Here is a 12,333-nt window from a genome sequence, read left to right as displayed (position 1 = left end):
AAGCTCAAGTCATATCAACATATTGATGTCATTTTTGTATACTTAACATATTTTTAAACTAGCTGGAACTAGGGAGAAAACTCGTGCCCTTTAGCGGATCAAGGACAAATGGCTTGATGTTCTCAATGAACTCTTGGTCACTCTCGTTGCCTCGTAAGCACCAGCACCATATTGCCATCCCCAAGCAGCGGTCCCATGATAGCAATGGAACCAAGGGTTCATTGTCCATTGTCAACATCGCTTCCGCGTACATCTGGCTGACCAGCAACCCATTGTTCTCATCCATATCCAATAACGCTGGATCAGTGAGCTCTGTGCCGCCACACCATTGCGCTAATGGGCTATCCCACACTATCAGTGGGAGAGGTAACTCAATCCGTAGCAGTTCAGGCTCTGCGTTTCGTGAAAATCGTAGCGGGGGGTGTGTTGTTATTAATAACGTTTGTAGAATCAGATGAAGTTTGAACTGAAATACGGCTAGACTGTGGGCCGATGCTGTCAGTTGCAAGTTGAACAGAGTATGATGGTACACGGGCCCTATGCTGGGACCTTATTGGTAATTTCTTTACAGTGGGCATCTGTCGTACTGCACTAGGGAGTTCTGGCATAACTCACCGCTGGTAAGACTCTCGAAAGACCCAAGTATAGCCGCTATGCCAACCGAGTCGCGAACCGGCGTTGATTTTCGGTTGATCATAAACACCTGTGACTTTGAATATCTCCAATAGCATGGGGTGGGTAATCATGACGCTTTCCATGGATTTGTCTGCTCGGTATGGTACGAGAATCATCACGATCAATGTGGCTTGGAAGATAGGTAGCAAATCTGTTCGGGGCGACAACAATCCTTTTTTAGATTGCTCCAATAGATCGAGCTACATGCTTATCAGCTGTGATATTCCGTAGTACAGGTTTAGGCACGTCGAATGGATTGATTTGAAGATGAAGAAAATGCACAGAACCAAATGTAAGATGAGACTTACAAGTTTGTTTCCTGTCTCTATCAAGAGGTGATCGTGAAGCTTTATGGAGAGTTCTTTCGATTCTGATGACCCGTCAAACCACAAGCCAACCGTGACGACAGCTCGTACCAGCAGCCTGGACTGCGTGGTTGTTTCGTACAGCCCACGATGTAACAAAGGCCACTGCGGGTGGAACTGTTCGAAGTAAGCCCTTTGAGACTGCAAAATCCCAAGTTCGTTTAGAAACCATTGAGACTCAGGGGCGCTGAAATCGATCGTGTCGACCATTGTCGCCATTGTTGACGGCATGTTGGCTTTCATCGGCAAGCTGGGTGATGACATCCTCTCTGCCATTCGTTCGGGTTGAGTGATGAGATTCGGCGTCTTTTCCGGAGCTGTAGAGGATCTGTAGGTTGGTCGGAACGAAGCTTTGCCGCACGGCTGTGGCCATTCGCATGACTTCCCTTTGTCACTGCATGTCAAGCAGACGGGCTGCTGGCCGTCGCATCTGGTCTTTGTCCGGTGACACGGAATACAGGCTTGTGCAACCCGAGTTGGCGGAGCAGAAGGGCCATGAAGTACCATGTGCCTACGGAGCGTGTCTCTGGTTATTGGGGTCTGTCAGTCAGTCCATCGCCATAAATCTGTGCTGGGTACACACTGTTCGGGAGCGGAATGATGCTGAATAGTCAAAGTGGGGAGAATAGTAGGCAACTAGCTTCAACCATACCCTCTTGTAAACTTCGTGCCACATGATGGGCACGGGAAAGAAGGCGCTGCAGTGTGCTCCTTTTTGTGTCGAGTGAGGTGTTCTTTTCGAAGATACGATCGGCCGCAGCCTTCAAGGTCGCAAGTGTAGGCCATCTTGGATACCTCAAGCACGAGAAATATGTAGATCCATAGCACCGGAGATGATCTAGAAGAGCATATTAGACCTGAAATAAAGCCTTTGAAGAAGATTCAAACTTGCAAGATGGTCGCGTAAGTCGAGGATATATCTGTATCCGCCAGTTTTCCCAGCAAGGCACTATTACATTCAAGACAATGGATCGCTAGAAACCGGGGTCACATGTCAAGAAGAATCGAGAACTGAAGAACTCGCCTAGTAATTCAGGCTTTAAGCAAAGAGATGGCAAAGCTACTGGTCCGAAGAGTTTCCTACCTGAGACGCACAGCCATCGACTAGGATAAGTACTGGAGCTCATAAAGACAGGCATGTGTTGCGGTAGGGCCCGTCAAAGTAAGCAAGTCGTGGGTCCCTGCAATCCTGACAGCCAGGCCTCGGCCATGACCAAAGACTGTCAGAGACCTGTCTACCTTCTTTCACAACGTCTAGGTCGGCACGGTCACCGTTTGGCGGTCGAGACTTCGAAGCCAAGCCTCTTCCGTCTGAGGTAAATTGCGCCATTGTGGAGTACATGTCTCTTTTTACGAATTGAAATATTACTTCTGTGGAATCGACGATGCTATTAATGTTCACTTGGTCTGTATGGTGCCCTTTCTGCGCAAGCGAGAACCGCAATCTGGCTTGGCTCGCCCTCACCAGCTAATGTCCACGTCACCTTGTTAGGATAGAACGCGAGTACAACCGGCGTATAGTTCACACAGATTTCTCCAAGGTCCGATTAAAGGGCTGAGTATAATCTGTTGAACAGTAGGGAATAAGTATTGAGTATGTGTCTCGTTCAAATTGTGTGAACTCAAAGCATTTAGCAACGTATTGACGGGCGTAATTAATAGTATTCTGTGGTGAACTACCTGAGGACTGTGAAATGTCTCTCTATTTGCTTTTACAATTGGCTGTCATCGACAGCACCATCTGGAGGTCCACATCTGGTCCTTGAGTTGTACCTCATGCAATGCTAGAAACTTTAACATTATATCAGTACCTAAATTTCTTGATGCAATATCCCAGATCCTCCTCCTCACTCAATCAGACAAGAATAGCTCCTAGGAAAGCATTATTCTCAGAGGGATGGCGTATATAAAATGGAGCACTCCAGATAGTACGCGCACCGTTTTCGCCGCTGTAGAAAGCATGATTATATCTGTTACTAAGCAGTCAATTCAGCCAACCTTGGCCCAACAACGAACAGTAAGTAGCCATCGCACACGGGTTGCCGCTGAATAAAATGGTCCTGGCGTGGAAGAGCGAAGAAAGACGGAACGATGGCCACCTCCTAAACATCATCAGGCGTGCTGTGGTATTAGGCGCTGCCCTTGCACCTTCACGGGTATCTCATGGCAAATTATGGACAAAGTTGCTCACCGCCAATACTCGGATTCCGATTGGTGTCCGTACGCAGATACCGGCCGTTTTCCGGTTTGAAGTATAGTCCATGACACGGCGGTAAGGCGAGCCCCGAGGGCGCGGTACTGAGCCGCGACGCTGGATACACATCGGATGGATAACCTGATTTGGTAAACGTTGCGGGCAGTGCAGAGATCTCCCGGCCGAAATTAATTAAATTCCGCCATGATTCTGGGCAGAATCCACAACGGCGCTCCAGCTGCTCTCAATGTTTTTCAGATCAGGATCACAGCTAAGCGGCAAGAAGCAAGCAGCACAAGTCGGATATGACTAATGACGACGATCCTCTGCCCAGAAACCTAAGAACATAAGAGGTTACGACGCTGATTCTTTACCCTTGTCTGAAACTCAGAACCCACGGACGTCAACGATATGGCCGGTATACCCCCGATCGAATTGACCACTAATATATACTATGTAGGTTCACTAATGTACAACAAGGATTTTCCCGCTCGTTGAATTATACATCGATGGGTACAAGTGTTCTCCTTCGTCTGAATATCTTTGCCTAAGCCCAAACCTTCGTCTTCAGTAGGTGTAGCGGAACGACTTGTTTTCCCTGTCTGTCATTGACTGCCAAACCTCCGGCGCCATGTAAGCGTCCTCAGACTGCTTGGTGGCCCCTCGTTTCTTGTTCTCGAAGCGGTAGTAGGCGTACAGGGCGAGAGTGACGATGGCGCAACCGGCCTGAGTGCCCATCACGGCGATCTTGGCTGGACGATACAAGGGCGCGTCCTTGGCCTGGAAGGTTTGGGGACCGATGATGTTGCCCAAAGAGAAGGAGCCCGAGATGATGGCAGCGGCAAAAGCGCGCTTTGTAGCGCCACCAAAGTTGGCAGCGGTCCACTGGAAGTATGTTAGCGGGCTTTCCCAAACCCAACAGACTCTCGGGCTACTTACGGCGTAAAAAACAGTCAGAGGTGCGACAACTGCGTTGACGAGGTAGATGCCTGCCAAGCAGCCCGAGCGGTTGCTGACAGGAAGGAAAGACATCAAGGCACCGCCAATGATGCTGCAAGCTGTTAGTGGATCATTTCTCTCTCACGTCACCATTGTGTCAACTTACGCTGGGATGATGCAAACCACGATCCATGCCCACCGGTTGGACGTGTGACGGATACCATAGCCCACGAGAAGAGTAAAGAAGATGCTGACCACACCAGAGGGCATGTTCATCAAAGCTGCATGCTTCGGGTCGTAGCCGATATTGCGAATCAGAGTGGCCGAGTACGTGGTGATAACACCGCTTGATACGGAAAGCTTTGGAGCGTTAGCTAAGGAAACCTATAACATGGGGGTAGGATACGTACGAGAACAACTGCAAGAGTCAACATGTACATCTGAGGGTCCATCAAAGCCTCAAGTATTTGTCCGGGGCGGAATTTGCGGCTTTCAATACCAGTCTGGTTAACACTGACGTGCTTCAACAGAGCGACCTTCTCCGTGTCGGACAGCCAAGTCGCCTTCATGGGGGTGTCTGGTACAAAGAGGATGGTGCAGATGCCGATTGTCACGGTGAGGCAGCCCAGCACAATGAACATGATGCGCCATCCAGCGAGGGCGGTGTTGGGAGAAACGTGTTGGAAGGCATAAGAGATGGAGCCGCCAATAATCTGACCCAGGCCGAGACCAAGGTACCAGAAGGAGAAGCGCGGGGCCTGCTCAGACTTGGTGTACCACTGGGAGCTGATGAGCATCAACGACGGGCCGATGGTGGCCTCGAAGATACCCAAGAAGACGCGCGAGACGAGGAGGGTCTGGTAGTTGTGCGCGGCGGCACCACAGGCAGTGGCGGTACCCCAAAGGATGACGTTCAAGCCTAGCCACTTGGCCGCCGGGACCATCTGGAGAAAGTAGACTGAAACAAATTGTCAACCTTTGCGCTTGTAGTTTGTCCGTTTGAGTGATGTTTCATAACTCGGTTTTCTCGATCATCTCCTTTTCCGGCATATAAGGAGATGGATGGGGTTACGCACTGTTGGGGATCTCGAAGCAAAGGAGACCGACGAAGAGGAAGGTGGCGATGTTGGACAACTCATTGCCGACCAGCTTCAAGTCTTTGGGCAATCCCATCACAGCAGCGTACTACCGTCATGCAGCAGGTTAGTTTCGATGTTTTAAGGGGAGTCCTGGGCCTCAAAAGACACCAAGCAAGCACTCAAGATAGGGCAACGTACGTTGAGGATGACCTTGTCCAAGAACTGCATGGTGTAACACAGGAACATCAGCGGCACGATACGCCAGTCGATCTTGCGCCTGAGCGCATTGATGTCGACGGAGGTCGTGTCGTTCCCGGCATCGCGGTGGTCGTTGAGATATTTCCACGCGGCGTCAACATTGCCTGAAGACGCGTTCAATTCGGACGAGGCCGAGCTCACTAACTCCTGGGGCTGCTTCTCTTCCGTAGACATTGTTGAGTTCGTTTCTCTTTGTTGTTAAAGAGGGTGACAATCAAGAGCGGAGGAAAGATGGCACATGGCCGGCCTTCGATATACCAGGCCAGAAAGTGAAAGAATGGGCGAAGCGATGGAAACGAAACGCTATCTGTCTGTCCTGTACTCGACAAGGAACCTGCAGGTTTGGGAAGAACAAAAGAACGTTGCAGATATCTCCTTGCGATCTGCGCAGGTGTCAGATGGGAAAAGATGGCAACAAAGCTATATCGTAAGAAGGGGGCTGGGATGGTGGTAGGACGAATAGGGTGAGAATAGTACAGTAAAGAAGGGCAAAAGGTGATACGACTGATGGACTAGTATATTCGAGCCGTGATGTAACTCTGCCAGGAGGAATACATGAGAACGGAAATACCAGCTGAGACCACCCACGCAGTATGGTGCTGCAAGATGCGCGCCTTTGTACGGTCATACCCATGTCAGTACCAAATTTCAAGAGGATACTTCGTATAACCCATCACAACCAGCTACCGGCGCAACAATCGAGCGGTTCAAGTGCCCTATCCACCCGGTGCAGTTCCTCGACCCCGCTTGAATCTACAGGGGTACGGCGCGGGTCGGAGCAGGGGCCGGGGGGGCCCCGGCTTGGGCCGGAGCACTGACGTTGCAACCCCGGCTAACCGGGTACACCCAGCCTGAGCCTGGTTGGCCTGGGCCTCCCGTTCGACGATGATAGGTGAGGAATATCCGGATCTCCGATGGATGGTGCATTCCTGGCCAAGGGTCGCAGCCAAACAACAGCTGGTGCTTGGCACGCCGCGAGGTCTTCTTCCATTCAAGACCTATGTAGCAGAAAAGTAGTATTCCGTTCGCATCCGGCGGCAGTCCCCCTAGTTTATGATCAATCGCCCATGCTAACTCGTCGATTTCTCGCCGAATCGGCCCGCTCTCCTCCTCCATGCCTATGCGGAAATATGACCTAGCGGCCTTCCACCAATGGATCGTATTCTCTCCCTGTCTGCCTACTTGTATCTTTTCAGGTTCTTCTCAAGGGACCACGGGTCATCAGCATAGGGAGGAATTAGGGTTTCTCATTGTGAAGTGGTCGGCCTTGGGCGGACAGATTCTCGCCAAGGATGCATCGGCTGGGTTGGTATGGACAGCGATGTTGAAGGGGCCGCATATATACATTTGCGAGGTCTAACCGACATCTAAAAACAGAATAGCCACCAATTTCAAGTGATCTCGAACGATGCTAAACTTTCCGCTTGTCCCAGGCGTCTCGCATGCGTATACGCACATCCGCACACTTCGGAAGCGGAAATTTTCGCCTCATCTTCTCGCCTAGATGCAAGACAGCGGCGTAGCAGCACCAGCGGAGGCGAATTTGAATGTCATAGCCCGCGGCCTGCAGCAAAAAATGCAACGCCGCTTAAGTCACCTGGCTGTACCGGGTCCATGTCTCCGTGTAGTGTCGACGAGTGTCGTCTAACCGAGACCTCCATTGGACCCTTGCACAGGGGATATTGGAGGGCCTGCCACCATACTGTGCCATGCAATCGTACTCGGCATTATCACAAGTTGCGAAAGCGATCCCGAGGTCTTTTCCAGTCAACCTTTCTGCATAACTTCCTTTCGGATCAAGCCCCGGCTGGTGTACAACGGAAGGCAGATTGGAGGCCCAGAAAAACTTCATAATTACGTTCAGAAACCAGACCTGCGGCATCGATGACCTACATGCAATGCTAGATATCCAGCGTCAATGAAGAGCAAAATGGCGCAGCAAGCAGTCCTCTCTCTTTCTTGTTTAACCCTTTCCCCCGGTACGGGCCCCTCTGTGTTCCCTCTAGTGTAACCATTCGACACATCACCCGGGAGGGAATTCCCAAACGGCGCAACTAGAGCGGCATCACTAGTTTTCTCCCGTGGTTCGAAACCTGCATGGGACTCCCCACCCCATGTCGATGACCCTTCATTGGGCTATGCGGGCATTACCCAGGTTATGCCGGTGCCGGCCCTAGTACATCCAAACCTTATCAAATTTATCATATTGAGCCAGATGGACGCATCCTTGCGATGTTTGACGATGCAAGGGCCTACTACGCGGTGCCTCAACTCCGTCCCGACTACTCCAAGGTCATGACCAACCAGCGCTAACTAGGGGCCACAGGAATGGAGAATACAAGCAACTCTGTGTCTCTACCCAGACTCCTCGGGGCAGCAGAGACGGCCTGGCTATTCTATCTCTCTTCTTTTCTTCCGAGTGGGTAAAGTGATCTCGCGAGAAAGAACAGGCGACACGATGTACAATGTATAACGTATAATAGATGTAGAAGGCGTCCCGACCAGCTTCTCCTTGATCAGACCACTGCCCGTAGAGCGTACTCCCCGCAATTTTCAAGTCCGGAGTTCCTTGCCTAGTGCTGGTAGTCCTGGCTCCCATGTTTTGTTTAACTTTCTTACCTTGAACCTTGTCCGGCTTTGTTTGTCTTTTATTACAACGACCTCGCCATTACTAGACCCTCGGCTCTGGCGTTTGTCTGTTCTAAAGGAGACGTGGCGGTTTTGACTTACACTCGTCTGCAATTCAGAACCTTCCACCTACTCAACGTCGGGAGCAGACATAACCGCTTTCAACGTTTTAACGTTGACTGAACCTGTTACGCCACCAGCATAGCCGCCATCATGGGCTGGGTCGTCAACGCCACGCCCGAGGTCGAAGCCATCTCACAGTGGCCAACCATTGTCGGCGTCACATGCGTCCTGTCTTTTCTGTCTGTAACCATTGTCGGCTCTCGACTATGGATTCGGTATACCGCTAGAAGATTGGCAGCTGACGACTGGATGTCGGCACTTTCTGTGGTATTTGCTCTCATCTACTCCGGCCTCACCATTACTCGTGAGTGTATCCAATCAAACTGTCTGGCCTTAGGGCAATTCTAATGCAAGAGTGTTAGAAACAAGATACGGGCTTGGTCTGCCCATCAAGCTACGACCCAAAGGAGACCTTATCAAGTATACCCGCATCAACTTTGCTGGGCGACCGTTCTATCAACTCGGTATTAGTTTCTTCAAGATTGCCCTCTTGATCAGTTACCTACGGCTACTCAAGGGAACCGATCCAAAAGGCTACCGTCAAGTGGTGTGGTTCACAATTGCGATTGTCTTCCTTTCCCACTTGGCGTGCAGCTTTTCGCTTATCTTTGCCTGCACGCCTGTCGATAAGTCATGGAACCCCCTCAAAGATGGGACTTGCCTCCCAGCAGGCCCTTCTTTCACGACATACGCCGTCGTCACCATTGTATCCGATGTCATCGTGGCAATTCTCCCCATCCCTGTGTTGCTGAAGCTCAATATCCGCATCGAAAAGAAAGTCGGCCTCATTGTCATATTCCTCCTTGGTCTCTTCACCACCATCTGTTCCATACTACGCTACCTTCAAATCAACCGAATCCAGTTTGGCGACGGAAACTCCACAATGCTGGTTCTGTGGGGAACCGTTGAGTTCAACGTTGGCGTAAGCTGTTCCCCAGGCCCTTCCAACCCGCCAGGAGCCGTACTAATGAGCCCCGGGCAGAACATCGTGTCGTCTCTGCCGTTTCTCGCCCCGGTATGCATGAGGAAGGCGAAGAACTATCGTTCAAAGTACTCAGGCGGCTCCTCGCATGGACGGGGTCAGATGCAGGGCGGCGAGAGATACAAGCTCAGCGAGGTCAACAACAACAAGAGCGTTTTCGCTTCGACAAGCAACAACAAAGGCGGCAACGATAGCGAAGAGAATATCCTTCCGGGGAACATCGTGAAGTCTATGACATACAGCGTTCGGGTCGAAGAGAGGATGAATGACAAGTCTGGCAAGTCTGGGCCACGACGAAGAGATTCGCGAGATTCGGATCTTTGAGCGCTTGTAGCTTACGCAACATGCCCTCACCAGAACAGCAATTCTACAGAAAACGTGCATTCTAACGTGTCTAGATAGTAATTAGATGGTCATCAGATTCGCTGCACCAATGATGGGGCATTTTGGCACGTTTGGGATTCGCTGCTGGACAGCGATCACTTCCTATTGCAGACTTCGCTGATCTGGTTCGATCCCACGCACTACTCTCCCGCTTCGGCAAAGGAAACTATACCATGGATCGGGGATATCACGGACGGGAGCGAAGGGGACCCAGTCATCCACAGCACAGACTCATGCGAATCGCTCTCCACCGCGCGGGAGGGGGCGGAGTGCAACTGGAGACAATTGCGTGCTATCATGACACCACAGGTTTCCACAGCATGACGCCGATTCCCATTTCAGAGAAGACGATGTCCCCGATCTCAATCTTCCTCAATTAATAGATAATCTATTCTATACCTTACGATAACATCACTCCTCATCAAAGTGCAACTTCATTTCCCGCTTGCTCAGCAGGGGGCTCGTAGGGCTTATTTTGGGCCAATCGTGCGCATCCATGCAGGCCCGTCTCGAAGCTAACACGCCAGATCGGGCTCTGGTAACGACTTCATCCTCGTAGGCATCGATGGCAGTTCGTACATCTGCGAAGCCAGCGTCTAGCTTGGGCGTCACGTTCTCTGCGAAGTCTAGGACATCGACAATAGCGTGGTTGGCGCCCTCACCTCTGTCTATGCGTTCCGTCAGCTGTTGTACCTTGACTGTTATCACCAGCTAGGTCCAAGAGGAGAAAACAAAGCCGCCTCCCACCCAAAGCGGCTTGAGGGGGCGGTTTCAAGAGCATGATGCTTTACTTACACATCGCCATGGCATGGAAGGCGTCGCCCATCAACAACACTCTTCCTTTGGACCTCAGTCCCTTTGGCGGAGGGTAGTCGTAGAGGTCAAGCTGTTTCACGTCGGTGTCATCAGGGATTCCGAGTGCAAGCCCACGAAACGGCTCCGACCATCCCTCGGCAAACGACTTGATGAGCTCGATCTTGCCGGCATTCGTCTGAGGACAACCCGTCGGTTCCTGTTTGCCCAAGAACCCCGGTCGATCCGGCCAAGATATGCACATCTGGCAGCTGTATTGCTCCGTGCTCCCATCGTTGTTCCCTGGGGCATCAAGCACTACGATGCGGGAAAACGTTGGAGTTAGTTTTTTTCTTCTTTTGCTACTTTGTTTCTTGGTTCGCAAATGCACCCGCGGGGGCGGTTGATTGAAGAAATGGAACATCAACAGTAGGGTTTCCCTGCACAAGGTAGCATTGAGGGAAACAGGGACATCCCAATGCAGCAGCATTAGGGGTGGTCGAGACCTTCATCGGCGCATACTGGAAACATGGCGGAAACGCCAGGGACCATCAAATGCGGCGTGGGTAAACTTACTGCTGAGATAGAGAAACGTGTCGTTGCGAGACGACGTCCCTTGAAGGAAGAAGGGGTCGAGCTTTCGGATTGGTGCCATCTGGTCAGGCGACAGGAACACTTTCAGCCCGAGCACTCGGACCGGGATCTGGTATCTCTCGTGCTGGTCCGGGAACAACTGGCGTCGGATACGAGATGGGCCACCGTCGCATGCAACAAGAATGCGGCCGGTCACCGATGAACCATCTTCGAAGAGAACATCGACCGAGTCCTGCTTCTCTTCGTACCTTATGAAGCTCTTTTCCCACTGCGCTGCGACTTAGCACTGCTTTCGGTAGCGGCATCAACGCATGCTGCCAGACACCATGTCAAGTCCAAGAAGATGTGGCATACCTGGATATCGACATCGGTTGCAATTAACCGCCTTAGCCTCTCCCTCGTGACTCTGATTCTCAAACTCTCTGGCGCGCGGGGACTTGCGCCCTTGAGCTCGCCAGTGCTGAGATCGAAGAAGGGGAACGCCGAGGTCTCTCCCCTTGCCACGGCGGCGCGGTCGACGTAGGCCTCCGGCAGCCGGGCAACCAAGTCTTCGGGCAGCAGGGACCGCAGCGCCGGTAGCGACCAGTGAAGAGTCAAGCCCCAGCCGACGCCGCGGGTGGTGAGGTCCGCGTCGCGCTCGTAGATGCGGAAGGGGACGTTTATCTTGCGCAGGTACTGCGCCAGCAGCAGGCCGCTGACGCCCGCGCCAATGATAATGACGGGTAGGGGGCCTGACACCTGGTCTCGGTCCGCCATGGTGGTTTTTGATGTGTGCGTTCGTGTCTTTGCTTTTCTCTGCTTGCCACTGCGTGCTTTCTTTAAACCGATTGGGGGAGGGGGGTGCACGTTGACAGAACCTTCGTCTCGCAAGGAGATGACAGGGAGATTGGGACAGTAGCGAGTGACTTTGCAGCAAACAGGCAGTCAACCACAATTGCTCCAGCCAGGCGAATGGCACCGATGAAATGGAGCAACAGCACAGTGGTATGAGCGGTATAGCTAGGCAAAGAGCTATCCTCGCGCTTCGAGTTCGGAAAGCTTAGGGATGCTGTCCAATTTCACTCCCCCAAAAGGGCCCCATGTCAGCAAGGTTGTTACGGAGTACGTCTATTGCAATGGACCAAAAGTCTAATCACACCTCCTTTGCCCCTGGGCTGCAGTGGTGAAGGCCGGCTAGACTCGGGCCACTAGCAACGGTCGCCTGTCTAGTTACACTCATGGGGCCCATGGAGAGTGCGGGAGGATCCCGGTGGACTCCGTCCTATCCACTGTGCCACGCAGCCCACACACACACCGGCAGGAGTTAGACCCTAACGGACG

General features: G+C 51.9%; 4 protein-coding genes across 4 annotated transcripts; 1 reads left to right on the top strand and 3 right to left on the bottom strand.

The window, feature by feature from the left end:
- Positions 1-611: 611 nt before the first annotated feature.
- On the bottom strand, positions 612-1,826 carry LY79DRAFT_592937 (uncharacterized protein; the record flags this gene model as incomplete). The annotated part of the gene is made up of 3 exons (XM_060561489.1): positions 612-875; positions 984-1,566; positions 1,693-1,826. The coding sequence occupies 3 exons, from the start codon at positions 1,824-1,826 to the stop codon at positions 612-614; spliced, it is 981 nt and encodes a 326-aa protein (XP_060410434.1).
- A 1,810-nt stretch (positions 1,827-3,636) lies between these two features.
- LY79DRAFT_564505 (major facilitator superfamily transporter) lies at positions 3,637-6,041 on the bottom strand. Its single transcript, XM_060558663.1, has 6 exons — positions 5,451-6,041; positions 5,250-5,358; positions 4,584-5,131; positions 4,340-4,533; positions 4,174-4,285; positions 3,637-4,119 (listed from the first exon to the last, which is right to left on the bottom strand). Exons 1-6 carry the CDS (start codon positions 5,682-5,684, stop codon positions 3,802-3,804), a joined length of 1,515 nt encoding a protein of 504 aa, XP_060410433.1. The 5' UTR covers positions 5,685-6,041; the 3' UTR covers positions 3,637-3,801.
- Positions 6,042-8,351: 2,310 nt separating this feature from the next.
- LY79DRAFT_522961 lies at positions 8,352-9,567 on the top strand (the record flags this gene model as incomplete). The annotated part of the gene is made up of 3 exons (XM_060555488.1): positions 8,352-8,565; positions 8,624-9,183; positions 9,244-9,567. The coding sequence occupies 3 exons, from the start codon at positions 8,352-8,354 to the stop codon at positions 9,565-9,567; spliced, it is 1,098 nt and encodes a 365-aa protein (XP_060410432.1).
- Positions 9,568-9,979: 412 nt separating this feature from the next.
- On the bottom strand, positions 9,980-12,094 carry LY79DRAFT_564501 (FAD binding domain-containing protein). Its single transcript, XM_060558662.1, has 4 exons — positions 11,368-12,094; positions 10,996-11,281; positions 10,423-10,737; positions 9,980-10,295 (listed from the first exon to the last, which is right to left on the bottom strand). The coding sequence occupies exons 1-4, from the start codon at positions 11,767-11,769 to the stop codon at positions 10,039-10,041; spliced, it is 1,260 nt and encodes a 419-aa protein (XP_060410431.1). The 5' UTR covers positions 11,770-12,094; the 3' UTR covers positions 9,980-10,038.
- Positions 12,095-12,333: the final 239 nt, after the last annotated feature.

The sequence above is a fragment of the Colletotrichum navitas genome (assembly GCF_030913465.1).
Source record: "Colletotrichum navitas strain CBS 125086 chromosome Unknown LY79scaffold_68, whole genome shotgun sequence".
NCBI lineage: Eukaryota > Fungi > Ascomycota > Sordariomycetes > Glomerellales > Glomerellaceae > Colletotrichum > Colletotrichum navitas.
Note: the sequence above shows the minus strand (reverse complement) of the source record. Positions and strands in the feature narration are given on the sequence as shown.

Bases quoted from the DNA above. Each gene is read 5' to 3' on its own strand.
- LY79DRAFT_564505 (XM_060558663.1), bottom strand. From the start codon at position 5,684: ATGTCTACGGAAGAGAAGCAGCCCCAGGAGTTAGTGAGCTCGGCCTCG. The intron at 5,359-5,450 runs GTACGTTGCCCT...GCATGACGGTAG, and splicing joins TGGACAAGGTCATCCTCAAC to TACGCTGCTGTGATGGGATT. The intron at 5,132-5,249 runs GTGCGTAACCCC...AATTTGTTTCAG, and splicing joins TTGCTTCGAGATCCCCAACA to TCTACTTTCTCCAGATGGTC.
- LY79DRAFT_564501 (XM_060558662.1), bottom strand. From the start codon at position 11,769: ATGGCGGACCGAGACCAGGTGTCAGGCCCCCTACCCGTCATTATCATT. The intron at 11,282-11,367 runs GTATGCCACATC...GTCGCAGCGCAG, and splicing joins CAACCGATGTCGATATCCAG to TGGGAAAAGAGCTTCATAAG. The intron at 10,738-10,995 runs GTAAGTTTACCC...CCCGCATCGTAG, and splicing joins CACGTTTCTCTATCTCAGCA to TGCTTGATGCCCCAGGGAAC.